This window comes from Labrus mixtus, chromosome 24, assembly GCF_963584025.1.
Source record: "Labrus mixtus chromosome 24, fLabMix1.1, whole genome shotgun sequence".
NCBI lineage: Eukaryota > Metazoa > Chordata > Actinopteri > Labriformes > Labridae > Labrus > Labrus mixtus.
In genome coordinates this window covers 9699824-9718024 of record NC_083635.1, presented here as the reverse complement: position 1 = coordinate 9718024, position 18201 = coordinate 9699824, and the positions used below count along the sequence as shown (strand labels likewise).

Below are 18201 nucleotides of genomic sequence, written 5' to 3'. Positions count from 1 at the left end.
AAATACTTCATATTCTGTGACCCGATTTATTGATATATTTATTTTAAATGTTTATTACAATTTAATTTTAAACCCCTAACGGATACAGAACAACATCTGTATTTCTTTTTCCACTATTGGATCAGGAGCATGTATGTCAAATATAGACAGATGTGCATCTCTTAATTCTCATGCTGCTGTTGACACATTTGGTCAAACTTTACTTCATGTTTGTTTGATTTACAGCTGTTCATAGGTTTGCAAAAAGCAAAAAGCATCAAAACTTACACACTGATTTTTATTACCTCACTTGTTTCCTAAATAAAAAGTAGCCTAATAAAAAAATCTAATGACTTGCTTGATTATAATTTTTTTAATTAACATCTGAATATGATCAAATACTGATAAATAGATGTTCATTTGCCCGTCTTTGCCTTTCATTTTAGTATCTTATTGCAGATTCATTCGAGCATATTTGAGGAAAAATAGTGACTATTAAAAGTAAAATGTCTCCCTGAGTATTGTCTGCAGGCTGTAGCTGCAGACGAGCGGTCACTTCAACACGTGAGGGGTTTGAAATATAAACCAGAACATTCCTTTGAATTTAGCTGACATGCTTTTAAATAAATGTTGTAAATGTTATGTAGGTAGAGTGCGGGAGGACTGATTGAAATCATTTCAGTTCTACAAGCTACCGTCTCTGAAACGCTTTGATGATTTTAAAATGAAATGAACGAGGAGACAATTGATGATAGCTTTAAAGGGATTGAGATTACTTTTCATTTTTTTAAATCAGGTCTGGTCTGTGAGAGTGATTTGTGAGGGTTTGTTAGCCATGAAACCTTTTAAAACGTTGAAATAACTTTGATACATTTTTTTAAACTTTTTTTTATCACCATCGTGGTTAAATGTTTTCTTGTCCAAAAAAAGCACATATACTAAATCCTTATTTTGTTAAAATAAACTTGAAATATAGAGCCTGCCACCAGTAAGAAATAAATCTGGTTATATTATTTACTTATGCATGCATTTATTTTCAAAGCTTATAAAAGAACTGTGCAGAATGAGAAGAGAATCATATCTTCCCGTTCACCTCCTCACTTATAAATGACCCTTAAATATATAATAATATAGGCTATATTTGTGTTTTATCAATTAAATAACTCATGTTATTTCACCATCACTGTTGCAAATATCTCTTCTTTGCATCAGTTGTTCAATTATTCTTTTTAATTATCAGTTTCTCTTAAATCAATATTTCATCTGTTCTATAAGCAGCACTTCAGATCATTGTGGTGTGACAGGCAAACTTTAACTTAAAGACTGAAGCGCTGTGAGTCACTTTAAGAGATCTTTTACTCTTTATGCCTCGTGTGAAGCTGCTGCAGAGACTGTGCATCCTCCCTCTGTCTCTGCAGCTGCACACAGTAACTAGAGGAACACTGCCCTCTAGAGGTGTAAACGCTCAAGGAGCCTGAAAGAGAACAGCGTGACCTCTGGTATTGTTTTCTTTGTGCTGACTGTTTGAACAGGGTTAAGGGAAGAAGAAGAAGAAGAAGAAGAAGGGATCTGAACTGTAAAGGAATGTGTTGATGGAGGGAATACCTGCCTTAAACTGAATATTGCATCTTGTCTTTTAAATTGTCTGCCTGGTCCTGATGATATTCACTGAGCGCACGTTCAAAAAAAGTTCATTCTTTTTGGACAAAATGGTGAACAACTGGTTTTTTTCCCCCCGTCTCATATTTGTATAAAAGTTGAGGTGAGTGGAAAATCAAACAGTGATTAACAACGCCTCAGTTATCATGCAGCATCAGACCATCCGACTGGAGCTGCAAAAGGTCTCCGTTTGTTGGAAGGGAAACGACCACAAACATGTTGACGACACCAGAGCGACAAATGAGAGCTCCTTGTTTGCTCATGTTGACCTTTTCCTTTTCTCTTTGTGTGGATGAAGAGAGAGATGGAGGCTGGCATGTTAGCAGTGAACCACGTTTATCATAAGCGGCGTAAAGACAAGAGACGGGGAATTGTTTGCTTTGCTTAAAGTACGGCTTATTTTTTCACTTCATGCATCTTAAATAAAAAGAACAAGTCGGATGGAAGAAGATGGATGAAATTTTGCCAGGCTTCTTTACTTCCTGTCTCAATGATCTCTCTCTCTCTCTCTCTCTCTCTCACACACACACACACACACACACACACACACACACACACACACATAGTGTATTATAGCGTCAAAGCTGTGCAGACAGACAGAGTAGTAATGAATGAGTGGATGTTCTTAAGCTAAATTCTCTTCACCCAGCAACTGACGCACACACACACACACACATACACACACACACATGCACACACACACACACACACACACACACACACACACACACACACACACACACACACCTCATATGATTCTGGCTCCTTCACCCCAACTTCCAAGTTCATTCATCTTTCTTTCATTCCTCCTACACATGTGTTTGAGGGGGCGTTGGGGTTGGCGTTGGGGTGTTTGAGGTGGTCATTGGCGAAGTGGCGTTTCACCGTCACTCTGTCAACTTCCTGTCTGTGGGATTAGCCGCCACAATGCGGGAAACAAAAGGAGAAGGCAAAAAAAAAACCTTCTCTGGATCTTTTGTCGTTTTGGACTTCTCAGCCTGTCTGTGCCCTTTGATGTGTGTGTGTGTGTGTGTGTGTGTGTGTGTGTGTGTGTGTGTGTGTGTGTGTGTGTGTGTGTGTGTGTGTGTGTGTGTACATGAGTTTGCCATGTCGTTTTCTGTGTTTGAATGTTGTATTTGCGAGCTTTGTGTGCAGTCAGTGTGGCTCCAGGCCCTCCTGCGTCAGAGGGCCTTTCTGTTTCTGTGGCCCCCGAGCAAACATATTAAGAACTACCTTATCACTGCTTATACAGACGGGCCCACACACACATCACATACACGTTAAATACAAGCCTAAACACACACACAACACATTCACTAAAAGATAGCTTTGACTCCAAACACACAAAGCTCGCCGCCAAACTCCCTAAATGTCACCGATCCATCGAGGAGGAAGAGGCGTTGGCTAGAGAACCTTGAAGGACAGTCATTGGTCGACACCGGGCCGTCAGTCGGTCAGTCCGGAGCAAACTCGGCTTTATAAACGGCCAGATTGGTTGAGTGCGTTAGGGAAAGGAACGTGGCCGACATACTTTTGACAAGCCCTCTTCAAGAGGCGCACTAATGAGAGGAAACGGAAAGACAAACTTTGCTTTAAAGATAAAAGGAGAGATTGAACTGTAAATCTGAGAAGACAGCGAGCTTGAGTAGACGAACACCAACATATGGTTGAAGCACAAAGAAGAAAATCAAGAAATTTAATGACTTATCGCAACTGAAGAGCTTCCTGAGAACTTTTGAAATAACAGAAAATCAAAAGAAAAGCAACTGAAAGAGTCAAAGTGTCGGAAGAGACCAGAAGAAGACCCGCACTGCCTGCAACATCTCCAGCGGCAAGACAAAGTCGGAAGAACGATTTGAATGCAAAAAGGGACGAACACTTTTAAGAAGCAGAAGTCCACCTGGAGAAAAGTTCTGACTGAACTTCAGAAGAAAGTCAACCTACTGTTTGTGATCAAATCCCTCCACTTCGTCGTAGTTTTGCGCAGTAACGGCCATCATGCTTTTCAGAGGAGCCTTAGTGTCAGTGATGAAGGTAGTCCTAAGTCTGATCATCCTTGTGAATGGAATGGAGTCAGCACCTACTGAACGAGGTAAGGAAGCATGGGAGATAACGGGGGAACGGATGATATGGATGACAAACAGTATTAGATGTTAAACTTTCAATTACAAACTCTTGGTTTAGGTGAATTGGAAAGATCATGGTAGAAGCTACAAAGCAGTCCTGATTCCTGGTCTTTCAGTAGACTCAAACTGAGGTCTGAAGAGTCATATTTCCTCTTTGCTGTAAGGGTGACAGTCTACTTCCTGCATTGGTACTGAGTGTTGGCATGAGATTGATACCTTGTAAACGTGTGTGAGCAGATCAAACGAGATGATCACGTCTTCAAAAAGCATCACCGGGGAAGACCAGCTGAAACAGTATTTATGGCCGGGACCAGGATCACGTGCTCTCTACACAAGTTGGTGCAGATGCTGACAAAGACTTTGAAGGTCTTCTGAAGACAACCCAAAGTGCCAGCTTACCGTTAATCGATCCCCGCTCGTCCAGCCAAGAAACCAACATGCCACTCTTCAAGGCCAATGTTAGCGAGAATACACATTTTCTATGTTATTGGTTAACATACTCAAGCTGCCGTTTGCACAGATTGCGGGCTTGTTATCCCTTTTTGTAGAGATATGCCGTGTATCAGATGAAGACTACTTAATAAGTCAGTGTCAGTGCCTTCTGAAAGTAGACAATGAGATGAGTTTTTCATAGTAAGATATATATTCTGCAACATCAACCTTCACATTTTATTGTAGGATGAATGTTCAACAGGCGGATAAACACTTCACAGATGGTACAAGAGGAAAAAGACCTTGATGGCTCTGGACTCCAGTGGTCCAGTGTGACCTGCTGACATTCCTTTCATTCCTTCTCTGACTTTGTGTTTGGAGGCGTCATTGTGGCTCAACACAAACAAGCTGCATTGTTGCAAAAACAAACTCGGACGTCATTATGCACACACATAAACACAACTCCTGCAACTCTGACGGCCCCATAGCAATTCTTTTTTGCAACCAATAGAGCGGCGGTATCTCGGTGTGTTACTGGGACTGTTTGAGGGTCGCATGTTGCAGAGAGACAGAGGAAGTTCGGACCTGAATTCAGAAAGGTTTCTCACACAAAACCTACACTGCACTACCTGTAGAGTGAGATCAGTGCCGCTTGAGTTGTCCGCTTGAACTGTTTGACGGGAACCACAATCAGCGTTGGTCATGACAGTTGATAGTTTTCGATGACACAGCATCGTGCACACAGCTGTGAACATGGTGGAGCTAAACACGACGATGACGTTGGTTCTGCGAGGTGGAAGAGAGAAAAGGTTAAAAGTCATATTTTCTTCTTTTAGTCTTTTCTCATTTCAAGAGGTGACAACGCATACATTGTGAAAGAAGGCAAGGCTATGATTGATCTGGGACCAACATGAGGAAACTTACAGATTTTATTTTTTTCTGTACAAACACCAAGCTTGTTCCTAATTCCTACAGTCCAAAATGTACTCAAATAGAAGTGAAATAAACAGAAGTATGGTAATATTAGGGGTCATGAAAAGGGTGTCATTTGGTCTACTGGCATGGACAAAGGTATGCAAAACCAAATCAAACTTAACACATTTCCTTCTTTAATTGATGTGACCTCTTTTCCCCCAGGCATCGTCAAATTGACTCATCCTCTCCCCGGTCTCACTCGTGCATCAGCTGTACCAGAGAAGCCTTCAGGACCCAGTCCAAGTCGGCACCTCAAACAGTGGTTTCTGAGTACCAGAGCAGCTGCAGTGGACCGGACGACAAGACTCACGGACAGAACCACAGCGGGGACGATCACCGCCGCCATCAAGGCCGGACGACTAAGAGCCAAGCCGAGGACAGACGGTCCAGACAAACAAGCTCAGATGCTGAAGATGATGTCAGTGCTGGAGGAGCTGCACAGGACATTTAACAGCACCTTGAGCTCAAAGATCACCATCATGCCAAGAGGTAATGCCACTATGAACATAGTGTGTGGCTGTGGAAACAGAGGTCAATGAAGTCATTGTAGAGATGGGAAAAGTCACAGGAAGAAGGAAACTTAACGAAGACTTGAGGGAGTTGATGTTCTTGAACACAGAATATACTTTCTTTAACAAAACACCAAACAACTGTGATTGCAGTTTTCTGCATTAGCACTGAGAATTATTTGTAAACACTTTGTAAAATTCCAGTTAAACAGAAATAGATTGAATGTTTCTATCGAGTATATCTTGTCCTAATAGTCTTGTTTCTTACATTTAGTGCAAAAAGAGTGAAAGTGTCTCTCTAGCTTTCTGTGTATTTCAGGGAATTTTTGGTGTAGTTACAGGACTTATCCCAACATGCAATGGTGGGAGGACAGTCTCTGTTTGTCTCCACATTAATCTAAGACTAAGGCCACAATGTTGCTCTTTATCAGTGACACTTTCTCTAAAGCCGCTTTTTGTTTTCAATTTCAGCAAATGGAAGAAGTTCAGGAAGAAAAAATAAAGTGGTATGTTTTTTTTTAAATGTGAGATTAATTCTTTGTGTTGATACAAATCGATTTGTTTGTATGAGTTAACCAGGATCTTTTCTTTTTTTCCATGCATAAAGCCTCCTGCTTCTGACGGAGGTGTGAAGCAAACCACTGCAGCCCCGGCAGTGGCAAACAGCACCGCTTCCAAAACCAGCGCGGACGCCGTCATTCCCAGTCTGACAGGTCGGAACTTCAGGAAGTCCCTCCCACCGCAGACCAAGAAGACCAACAAAAGAGGTGAAACTACATCTCCACATCTGATGAATCACATGGCCTGTAAATTAAAGCCTGAAATGGAAACGTTTATTTACTGCTTTTATGGTTGTCGATGTCTCTTTGACTTTATGAAACTGTTTAATAATAAAACCTTCTTCTCTGTTTCTTCTAGTGTGTTTCTGGAAGTACTGCTCCCAGAACTGATTGTCCCTCAACTGCTGGTCTCCGTTTTTAGTCTAAGACCCTTCTCTTCTCCGCCTCCATCTATCCATCAATCCATCCAAATCATCCATCCATCCATCCATCCATCCATCCACGGTAAGATGTGTACAGCTTGTACAATATTTTAGTTGCAGGTTGGTCACCTTCCTGAAAACGTCTGGTTTAGTTCAGTCCTGATGCTGATTCACAAACTTCTAAATGGTTCAGAGTAACTACAGCAGGACTGTAGATAAATATGTGCTTGATCACATGCCATGCCTTTTCCTTACAAAGATGTGAACTTTAAAGAAGAGGTCACCTTGGCATAAAACGAGGCTCACAGTTTTCCTTCTTTGTGAGGTTTGGAAAGTTCAGAGATTTGTTAACAGGAGGAAAGACTACACTGACCACAATACAATAAAATGGATCAATTACAATTTAACTTGAAAATCTAGCTTGAACTGCTAAATCTTGCACCTTGGTTTCATCCACCCATCCATCTCTTCATCCATCCCTCCATCGCTCGTCCTCTCCTCTGGCACCGCTCTGACCTCTGAGTGCTAGGAGACAGTTTCCGTGGCATCCGGAAGCCCCAAACCTCCCCCGACGCCGGCGCCAGCCTCGACTCGGACCTTTTCATTCACTCATTAATTAACAAGACTGACCAATCAAAGAAGACGATGTGTGCCCGCGGCCGGGCTCATGAACAAACACGCTGTTAACCCTTTCTTCACCTCGACAAACACACGTCGTTTTTGTATGTGTGCGCCAACTTTAAAATAAAATTCATTTCTAGCATTGCAAAAACCCCATTGTGACAATAAAGATTGATATTTTATTTTTTACAGACACACTCTCTTTAGTTGTTAATTATGCGTACAGAGTCACACTCTGAGGTCACCTGCCAAATCTCTCCAAAACAGAAGCATGCAACTTAAATTCTACTGTACAGTACAAGGTCATTAAAAGGAGGTCCCCTCTTTAAATGCATCTTTTCATACATCACATGCCTCCAGGATCTCTCAATGCTTCTCTTGGTTTGGTTTCATACAAAGTCTGCAATTGTCTGCTGATATAAAATACTTTTTGGTGAGGGATTGAGTTCTCTGAAAGGCTTAGAAAAACTGGGTTTTGTTTCAAGGTTTTGTTCATTGGAGTTGAAATTGGGAAATGTTGCATATTGCAATTAAGGGGCCATTATGCAGAAAAGCATGAATAAGCTATTCTCTTATTCTCACATCTACAGTTAATGTAGTAGTGACTTAAAACTTGACATGCCAAAGGTTTACGATTGTGTTCTTTTCACAAGAGTCAACAAACATTAGACATGACATCAGCCTGCAATTTGACAAGATTGTTAGTTTATTCTTGAACCACTAAGAGGTTCTAATACCTGTTTATCAAACTTCTCAGCACTGGTTGGTAAAGAGAAATCAGCTGAGTGATTCAAAAAGTGTAAATATTCAAACCTGTCCATCAGTGCAGAGAGATCAGGCCTTGAATGATGAACTTAAAGTCATCGATTTATCTCATTAGATGTCTATGAAATATATCATGCTCTGGAACTCTACAATAATACTATTTAAAGAGCGACTTTACCCGGTGTTATTAGTTCACAGCACCTCAACTTGAACAGAGGGACATTCCTCCTCTGGACGTTTCCATGGTAATCGAGCCGTGTGTGTTTGCTGTCTGTGTGTGTGCAAACTGTGGGTCACTACATTCAGAGGGTTTCCAACAGAGGTCACCATCACTGTCGCCCCAGTGATGAGTGTGTGTGTCTGTACACGCTTGTGAGTTGTGTATGTGTTTGTGCTAAATATACCATCAAATAATGTACAGTGCTTAGGAGTTCTCTGAGCGTCACATAACACTTGGCTAAAGTGATGAAACTTATAAAAAGGGCTGAATATGACGATTTCTCATGTGAAAAAAGCTTCAAATTTATAGAGTCCGTAGTTAATTACTGAAACAACGATTGAAAAAAGCTTGCCAGTATGATACTTTTTATTTTCTATAAATTTGAGGACTAGAATCTTAAATGTAAATAAAACATCACATTGATTTTAATATTTATAAATACAAATAAGCGCAACAAGTCAAAGTCAACTTTATTGTCAATTTCAAAATATGCCAGACATACAGTGGAATCGAAATTGCGTTTGTCTCCGTCCCACGGTGCAATACAACCAAAATAAGGTAAAATAGATCAAATAAAATGAGGTAAAATTAAAAAAAAGTAATATTTACAGTAATAAATTCTAAATTGTGCAAAAGGTACAAAATGGTAAATAAAATAAAATAAAATGTAAAGAAAAAGTAAACTTGTGCAATATGTGCAATGTGCAGTAAACTGATTGTACTTTTGAAAAGTTAGCTTCAGAAGTGGGTTATGATTTGATACGTTTTATAGATTTGTGCACTCCTGACTTTATATCATTTTTCAAAATTTGAAATCAGAGACTGTGCAGTTTTTCTCTGTAAGCGTTTTTTTATAACAACAGAAACACTGTTTATGAGCAGATCATATGCATCAGCACAACTCCAGCTTTAAACATTTGTATGAGAGGAAAGAAGCTAAGTAAGCACTGTTCTGTTTATGTATTCTTTTAATAAGCCTTAATAAAGAAGTAGAATGTAAAGCAGTGCTTTAGATCACCACCGGGGGGAGCTGCTGATTCAGTCAGTGACTCGGTACATTTAGTTCAGCATGAGAATTCAGTGTTCATGAGCCTCTTCTCAACAATGTCTGGAATATTTAAAGAGTGCAGTGCATATGAGAGACAACAAGAAAAACAGGTAGACAGGTAAATCGTGATAAAATCAGTTTATTAAAGATTCTCCCCGGAGAGGATGTAAGGCCAGAACACAGTAGGCTGGTGTGCACACTCACACAACTCTTCCAAACACAGAATGGCGTCTTTCAAAGAGTTGGTTTAGTTCCCAAAAAAAAAAAAAATACTAAACCCCATCTGCCCAACTATGAACTAAACTATGAACAAAATAAACTACATCAATGAACTTTAACATGTCAATGAAAAAGTCACCTTCAGTAGCTTTAAATATAAAAGAAGTTAGTTAAAGAAAATCACAATCTGAGTGAATACTCTAATGTCATCGGCATGGAGAGTGAACAGTCAAATGAACTGTTGATAAAATAGAAAAGACTCTTGACTAGTCAAGCCTAGTTATTCAAACAATTGATTTTCAAATAATTTCACTACATTATTACAATGAAAGACGAAGATATTGAATAAATGGAATACATTTAGAAGTATGTTTGATGCATTTAACTGTGTGTGAATAAAATTGTCTGTAGAAAGTGAAAGGGTTTTTCATGAATTAAGGCTTAAAGAATACGTGTTTTTTTATTGCTAATTAGCTTGGTTTATTTAATAGCTTTTGCTATTTTTGCTAATTTTTAATCCAGTGTCAGCAGACATGGGCTCATGCAGGCTAGCTAACAATAGAACGTATTAAGTTAGCTTAAGTATTCGCTCCCCCTGAAGTCTCTGGTCGTATTCCACTTGCAGCATTTCTCTCACTATTAAAAGCAAAAAATAAACTTTAACAATGATTTATAACAAACAACTTTTTGTCATTTTCTCAAATTACCTAAGATGAATTTTGCAATGCAGTGTCTACACACTGTAAATAAAAAACAAATACACCTTCACCTGCAAGCATAACTGATAGTACAGTAAAAGTAATATTCCTTTTATTCAAAATTGACCTGTTCACATGATTTAAAATGACTGTGTTGCAGATCGAGTGTAAAAAGTTTCTGATTTTTATGCGTCAGTGGCAGGGCCAAATTAAAGACTAAATGGTTTCTAATACACAAATAATACACAAATACTGATTGTTCTTTTCACTTAGTCTCTGCAGTGAACTTGGCCCTGCCGGCATTTTAAAAGTGAAAAGAAAATCTGAAAGTATTTCTGCAAGACTTCTAATAGACGCTAATCATTATTTGTAAAAACACAATGATAAAGTTATGACGATGCAGAACCAACCAACAGGAGCAGACTCATGTACACACATAATCAGAGTTATACTTCAAAGCTGATGCAGTCAGAGATATTGAACTTAAAAAAGAATGATAGATGGAATCAGCCTCTGGAGTGAATGATAAATCCCTCCACGGTTTACTTCAGCATCATTCCTCTTCTCTTTCTCTCAGTCCCAACTATTCCTACTATTTGATTCGTTTTGCAACATCCAGGTAGGCAAACTGAATCTCCTTTTCAGCCGGACAGGTTCTGATGAACTCCTCCCTCTCATAGGCGCCGTTTAAGTACCTCCACACCCCCGTCATCTCGACTGGGATCTCAAAGCCACGGTATTTCTTGGCTACAATCTGCAAACAACAAGAAGTGACTATGAGTTAGTTAACTGTAGCCGTGAGCTTTGGTTGTTTTTATCCAATGATTCTAGCAGTCCAGATATTCTAAAAATTGATCTCTTTGATCTGCAGTATTATTTCTCAACTTTTGATTTCCCTGAATTATAAAAAATCTGATTAAATGAACCTTCAAGATGTGTAGTTTAGGCAGCAGGTTGCAGTCAGCCAGGGTGAGCTCATTCCCATCCAGGAAGCTCCTGGTGGACTCGGGCACATCTCCTGAGGCGTTAGCGTCAATCTCTTCTGACAGGGGAGTCCTCAGGAATTCATCGAGTCGCTTTAGAGACTTTAACAAGGCTTTCTCTAAACCTGTAGTTAGAAGCATACGGAGAGACACAATTGTTAGCTCCTCGAGGAAGGCTAATAGGACAAATGTAAAATAGAAATCTTAATCCCAATTTATCATTTTTGGTCCTCTAATGTTAACTAGGCAAAAGGTCTTTGCTTTTCTTGTTAGCCAAACAAGATAGCATCGTGCACAAGGTGGCAAACAACAGCCTACATGTAAGATTAGGATCCATTATAATCATTTTGGTGTTCATCAGATATATTAATATTCTGACTCATTAGCTCTGTTTGGGTCTCCACCAATTACTGAGAATAAATGTGGTTAACTAATCGCTAAATGCTTCATTATGTTCTTATTGTATCTGCCTTTGAGTGGTTAGGATTTGTCAGAACCTGTTAGCCACACTAGCATGCTGAAATGCTAAATTAAACAAATTATTAGCATGTTAGCATTCTTGTTGTGCATATTTTAGCATGCAGAAGCTAGCCACGACTTTTTCCTCACTCTCTTTCAAGGCGTGATTCTATTGTGTGGCACCTAGCCTACCAGATTGGTGCTCATGTAAAAAAAAAAACGTAAAAATGAGTTATTTTACCCTCGTTGACATCTTTCCGTGGGTTTTTGATGTAAGCTGAGAACTTGGCAAACACATCGATGCCAGCTGTGTTGGCCTCTGGATGTGTGGGAGCCAGTTTGGGGTATCTGGTATAAAAGGCACAGTAAAGTAGACAAATAATTCCCTGAATGCAATTCAGTCAATTAAAAAGCTGGGGCAGCGTATGTGAGGAAAGCATTATTCCATTTCTTTATATCATTTGAGAGATTGTTTGTGCATCTTGACAGTGTGTGTTTCTGCACCGTGGTGGGGTCAGGTTCTCCTCCAGGAACTCCTCTATCATGTTTACATCGACCTTGACCTCGCCATTAAAGGTCACAAAAGGAGGGTTGGTTCCCGGAGCAAGGTCCTGCAGGTCAGCCGGCTTCCTGTCGACACAAAACGGAATATTATTCAAACACTTGAAAAGAAAAAAAAAGCATGACTGCCATAAATAGAAATATGAGCACTGAACATAAAAGCTTTTCACTGAATGTTCTGCCCTCAGGACAAAATGTTTCCAAGAGAGGGGAAAAAAACAAGCATTTATGTATCTACTCCATGGACAGAAACGCATTTAGAGAATAAATATGTGAGAGTAGCTTGTTACCGTTTGAGGTCAACAGTGGTGACGTTGAAGATGACTCCTTTTAGCCACAGGATCATAAAGAGTCTCTGGGAGAATGGACAATTACCAATGCTTTCCCCGTCAGTTCCCGCCTGTACAAAAACACACAAATGCAATGTATGTTCAGGGACATGCAACCTCAAGAAATCCTTTAAAAACACATCACCTGTACAAATACATACATAGGATATCCATAAGCATTACATGTAGAAGAAAAGTTGTGTAAGTTAATTCAGTCCCTGGCATGAAGTCTGTATGGATAAATAAGTTGTGGTGCGAATGTTTTATCATCTATTGAAATTTCAGTACTTAATATTAATGAATTATCCTCAATTGTATGGGAAAATACTCTCAGTATTGTATTGGTTATCACAGGTTATTTACCAGTTTGACTGATCCCCAGCAGCCGGTGTTTGTCATTATCGGTGTCTGCAACGTTTCTTTTTCATTGTGCCAATGAGTGCGTTATATAGTCCCCCATAGAGAGCTCCCCGTGTAGGACATAGTGGGTAATGAGTGCGCGTTTTTGGACACAACCTACCTGTTTTTCCACTTACGGGAACACGTGATGACAACAAAGCTATCTCCATGACAACTGGGCCAAACCCATCTGCTGTTGACGGGTTTTGAAAAAGGTCGTGCTTATTGCGTGAAGCGGCATAGAGCTAGGTGTGTTTTTTAAAATATATTTAAAGACTCGTAAAATTACTTTCTGTTTTACTCCAACGGCAACTAGCAGCTAAAGAGTGAGATATTTCCCTCAGGATTTGGTGGAGACCCAACCCAGAGCTAAAGATGACGATTTTGGACTTACATTCATGAAGGTGACAGAAATAGGAATCGGTTAATGTAACAATTAATGCAGCTTTGAAATCATCAAAACCTTTGTAATTAAATTTGGTTACTCTAAACTATTCAGTACTCTCACTTACTCAGTTTCACCAATGGACACTGTAAGAATGACCAATCAATTGACTGATCAGTCATTTGCCTCTGTTAAGGTTTAACAATGCTTACCTTTACAAACAGCTCAATGGAAGGGAAGCCCAATTGTTTAACTGCATTGTCGTAAAAGGACATGTTGAACAATCCTGCTCAGGTTTCCCAATGGGTTAAAAACTCCAAAAACTGACCAAGTAATAAAAGTCAAAACTTAGGTTTTCTTGTCAGGAAAGATGAAGTATAATCCATGTTGAGTTAATCCACAGCGACGTCTCTGTTGTCCTCCAACAAAGCTACGATTACCAACAAGCAGCACCATTTCTTTCTGTTCTTCCATTCGACCGTCCATCTGCTCCTCAGATTTTCTTCTGCTTTCTGTGGTATGTCAGTGTCTGCTCACACAATCACTCTTTGTCAGAACAATAATAAATCTCAGCCTCAAGGGGAAACGTGCGTCTGCTTGTGTAATAATCAGATTGTTGGAGTAAAGATTTGCATTATTTCGGTAGCGGTTTGATAAGATTTGTTGTAACGTAAAACCAGAATGTCATTTTAAGGGCCACATTTTCCAAGATCTGAAAATGTTTGGCAGTATACAGGAAGTCCCAAACCTGTGATAACACAATTTTTATTTCTGATTTATAAACTTTTGTTTTTATTTATTTTTTCGTTTGTCTGACATTAGAAATAAAGTCCCAGGCAAACCAATATTGAAGCAAATGACAGGCACACAGGCAATGTTTCATGCATGACATCAATGAGCTGTTTTCTTTTCTCTGTAACCAACCGATAAACAAACTTGCTGACTTCAGAAACAAAAGTTAACTGTCAGTTTAATGTTTCACGCTGTTCTTATCGCCAACCTGTCGTCTGTCAAAGAAATGCCTGCAAGTAGAGGAAAATGTGGAAGGTTAAAAATATGAAAGATGTTCTGAAAGGTGAAGCTTGCTTTGCATTAGCTGCTGCATCTCCAGCTACAAAAGACTTGTACTCTGCTGTTTGCCGTGAGTTGGTTTACCATAAATATCATAATCTGATATGGAGGTCATTGTCAGTGTGAAGTTTTGAGACTCAGAACAGTGTAAGAGTCCCTTCATTATTCAGAGGAGGGGGCGGCAGTGGAATCTGTGCTCCATCACAAACTCACACAATGAATCCAGTGTCAGAGCGATGTGTTACAGCAGGGATAGAACGATCTTTTTCACACCCACAGCGGATCAGATTTCTCCTTCGTTTTCCTTTTCACCTCTGTGCTCGACATTATGTACGCCTTCTAACACTTTACACATGAAGCTGCCACTACCTGTGCACTATGGAACTTATCAAAAGCTTCAATCTCTGGAGAAAATAACATGGATCCTGAGGTTGTATCATCAGAATCTGAATCTGAAAATGTTTGTTGTGGTGAATTTCCCACTCCTCTTTCCATGTGTACTTTGGACCAGTAGCTTTGCTCTAAGCCTCCATTATGTTTTCATGCTCTGTTCTTTAATAGTTCAGGTCGATATTAGAAATGTTTTAAAATGTATTGGTCATAATCATTTTATTTAAAACTCTCTAATCGTCTTCAGGGCCAATCAGAGAGCCTCGTGGCCTCTTAGCCTTGAAGATAATAGATGTATCAGTATGACAGGGTGAATGTTGATCCAAGTAAAAAAATAAAAAAAAAGAAGCCAATGCATTGTTGTTAACTTCTATTAACTTTCCCGGTTGTAATGATTCATAAAAATAATATCAGAACGTGCCTTCCAAACCACAGTGTCTATTTATGTAGACAGGGAAACGCTCTGCAGTGAAATGTAGAAACCTTGAATGTGATTGCGATCGCTTCCTGACTGTTAAACATGGTGCGCGTGTAGAATTCAGTTTGATATGAGTGTGTGATGTTTCAAGCGATCACCTTTCCCAGAGCTGTCAGCAAAAAAAAAAAAAAACAGGCGGCTAATCAGCTTACAGAGTGAGAATGTAGAGATTAACCCTGCATGCTTCTGGCTGCAGCACAGCACTGTTGATCAGGAATGAGCGCCCTAGAAATGGCCGCATAGTCTGCTTGACAACAATATGACAGAAATGTACTGAACTGAATCACAAATCAGAATGGAACGACTTTTTCTATTGTCTTGACACAATGTCTCCACAAGACGTTTTACACTGATTCATTTTTTCATGTGAGGTGAAAAAAAAGGCAGTCGAACGTGTGTTACAAAGAAGAACGCTTGAGCTTTCCTGCAATTTTTCCATCTAGCTCAGCCAGTGCTGCCAACAGAGTCCCCGACAAAAGAAACCATTGTTTGAATTTGAGCTCCCGCGGAGAACAAGCTTTTTGTGTGTGTACGCGTGAAGCAGGGCTCAGATATTAGTGCATTTTTTCTTGCCGTTAAACCTCTCTGCCCTCTTTTATTCTCGCCTCGGTTGGGAATGTGCCGCTGAGCTGTGGAGCATAATTCACCTCTGCTTATGGAGATTGAAATGACACACACATAATGTTTAAAACGCACACGTTTAGAAAGTTGACAAAATGTTCTGACCTACACAAACATCAAATGTCTAACAAGGAAACAAGATCATGTGTGTTTCTAGTATTGTGTCCACAACCTTTAGATCGCATGCATTTGGCAATAGGCGACCATGCTTGATGGATAAGTAAATCACCGCCTTAATGGGATAAGGTAAGCAGATCAAGACGAGGCTTCTCTCTCACTTCCCTCTATGTCTCTCACTCACACAAGGTTATAAGCCACATGCCAATAAGGAAAACATCAATGCCAAAGACAATCATGCCAACAGACAAACAATAGTTATATTGTTGGATTTAGTAAGCTCTTTTTCTATATGAACTGAGTATCCTTTAACCTGGCTTCACTTCTGTGGACGTTTTTTGAACCAGTGTTATGGTATCCACGACGGCTTTCTTACTCTCAGATATATTGTTATTATCCAGAGGATTAGTTACAGTACACATCAAAACTCAGCCACAACCAAAAAGTTGGTTGTGTTGTTGCTTTAATAAACAAATGAAGTTGCATTTCCGTTGGGTTGCTTTGTGTGCTGCAGGTTGCAGTGACTGTTTTTCATCCGAACAGCATGCCACGGGACTGCTCGTGCTCATGGTTCAACAGTGGCCTTAATCCGGTGCTCCTGTTTCCCAGTCATGTCAGACTCCAGATATATGCTACTCCAAAACTCAAGCGAGTTAACTGAGTCAGAGTTATGTAATAATAATAATTTATTGTTTTTACACTCTGTCTAGTTAACATGCTACACAAACATAGGCTGAAATACACACACATGCACAAACAGGATCCTGTGGACATGCACTAATGGAGGGGTCTCAGAGTGAGGGGGCTGCCCACGGTGGGCGCTCCTGAGCTGGTGGGGGGGGGTTGGGTGCCTTGCTCAAGGGCACCTCGGCAGTGCTCAGGAAGTGGACTGGCACCTCTCCAGCTACCAGACCAATTTCTGGACTTGGTCCGACCCTCCGATTCCCAACCCAAGTCCCTGCAGACTGAGCTACTGCCACCCGCAAATGTATTTGGTTATTTCAAAGATTTTGATTCGGATCCCCGTTGGCCCAGGTCAGGAAGGCCGTAATGTGTTCAAACCAGCTCTCACATATTGGCCTTCAGTGCCCAAATATGCAACTGCCTTGCCACTGTTACAGTTGCTGCTTTGGGCCCAAAATGTTCTGATCCCCAGCCTTAAAATACACTTTACTACATGGCGTTTGTTGTTCATGTGAAACTGTCTTTTTGGTTAAGTAAGGGGTGGGTTATCATGGGAAGGTTCAAACCGTTGGGCAATGAAAACTTTAGACTTAAACACAAAGAACCATGCAGGAACTGTTGTTTTTAGTGCTTGTGAAAGGTTAGTGACTAAGGGTTAACATGCAGTGTTTATGTTGGTTTTTAGAATGTATTACCTTAACATAAAGGGAGATCACGTAGTCCTGGTCTGGTGGTGTTACGCAGTTCCTGCGCAGAGGAGGTGGAAGGCTCTCCATCATCTTGCGGGACATCAGTTGTACATCCTCACACTTCTCCTCGGTCTTCACCTCCTGCTGGGGGCTGTAGGACTGGCCATCCTCTAACAGCACCACTCGTTTTTTCTTCACCTGCTCGTTCTTCTTTTTCATTCTGGTCAGGGATTCATCTTTGATCACTGTTTTCAGCTCCTTTATCCAGTCCATCTTCCTTGCTGGACTTTTCCTATCAGGCGATTTTGCCTCTCTTTCCTTTCTTACCCTGTCGACTTCTCGCCTTTCTGGAGATTTTGCCTCTCTTTCCTTTCTTTCCCTCTCCGCCTGCCAGGCGTCCTTTTTCACGGGTCTCAATTCTTTCCTCCAGTCTTTTACCTTTGTTACTCTCTCTTCCTTGGGTTGATCTTTCTTAATCCAGTCAGTATCTTTTCTCCTGGTTGATAGCACCTTTGGTGTCTCCAGTTCTTCTTTCCTCAGTGGCAGCAGCTCAGGACTCAAGATCCCATTCTCCATTTTTTGCTTCAGTCCTTTGACTCTTCCGTTTATATCCAATTCAAACTCTCTGTTGTCATCTTTTGGCTTCTCATCCATCTCTAACTGTTCTTCTTCATGTTTATGTTTCTCATCAATCTCCATTCCGTCCTTTATCTCGACTTCAGAAGGAGCAGACGCAGCGGCAGGCCTCTGTTCTTCAACCTCTCTACTTGGGCCGTCCTCTCGCTCTTCAATCTCATCATCT

At 40.3% G+C, this 18201-nt stretch overlaps 2 protein-coding genes across 3 annotated transcripts; one reads left to right on the top strand and one right to left on the bottom strand.

Annotated features, from left to right (window-relative positions):
- Positions 1-3139: 3139 nt before the first annotated feature.
- urp2 (urotensin II-related peptide) lies at positions 3140-8214 on the top strand. The gene is made up of 5 exons (XM_061032813.1): positions 3140-3730; positions 5334-5660; positions 6152-6186; positions 6288-6447; positions 6599-8214. Exons 1-5 carry the CDS (start codon positions 3637-3639, stop codon positions 6628-6630), a joined length of 648 nt encoding a protein of 215 aa, XP_060888796.1. The 5' UTR covers positions 3140-3636; the 3' UTR covers positions 6631-8214.
- A 2125-nt stretch (positions 8215-10339) lies between these two features.
- On the bottom strand, positions 10340-18053 carry LOC132959639 (chloride intracellular channel protein 4). Of its 2 annotated transcripts, none has more exons than XM_061032811.1 (6): positions 17406-18053; positions 12527-12636; positions 12180-12305; positions 11917-12023; positions 11160-11341; positions 10340-10987 (listed from the first exon to the last, which is right to left on the bottom strand). In XM_061032811.1, the coding sequence occupies exons 1-6, from the start codon at positions 18051-18053 to the stop codon at positions 10826-10828; spliced, it is 1335 nt and encodes a 444-aa protein (XP_060888794.1). In that variant the 3' UTR covers positions 10340-10825. The 2 variants fall into 2 exon arrangements, with proteins under 2 accessions (XP_060888794.1, XP_060888795.1); XM_061032812.1 differs by lacking the exon at positions 17406-18053 and adding an exon at positions 13562-13898.
- Between the last annotated feature and the right edge of the window lie 148 nt (positions 18054-18201).

What these genes read in the sequence shown, in the direction of transcription:
- urp2 (XM_061032813.1), top strand. Translation starts at nt 3,637, where the DNA reads ATGCTTTTCAGAGGAGCCTTAGTGTCAGTGATGAAGGTAGTCCTAAGT. An exon ending in GATCACCATCATGCCAAGAG is followed by an intron (nt 5,661 to 6,151) that starts GTAATGCCACTA and finishes TTTCAATTTCAG; the next exon opens with CAAATGGAAGAAGTTCAGGA. An exon ending in CAAGAAGACCAACAAAAGAG is followed by an intron (nt 6,448 to 6,598) that starts GTGAAACTACAT and finishes TGTTTCTTCTAG; the next exon opens with TGTGTTTCTGGAAGTACTGC.
- LOC132959639 (XM_061032811.1), bottom strand. Translation starts at nt 18,053, where the DNA reads ATGGATGAGAAGCCAAAAGATGACAACAGAGAGTTTGAATTGGATATA. An exon ending in GAGAACCTGACCCCACCACG is followed by an intron (nt 12,024 to 12,179) that starts GTGCAGAAACAC and finishes CTTTTATACCAG; the next exon opens with ATACCCCAAACTGGCTCCCA. An exon ending in ACGGAAAGATGTCAACGAGG is followed by an intron (nt 11,342 to 11,916) that starts GTAAAATAACTC and finishes TTCTAACTACAG; the next exon opens with GTTTAGAGAAAGCCTTGTTA.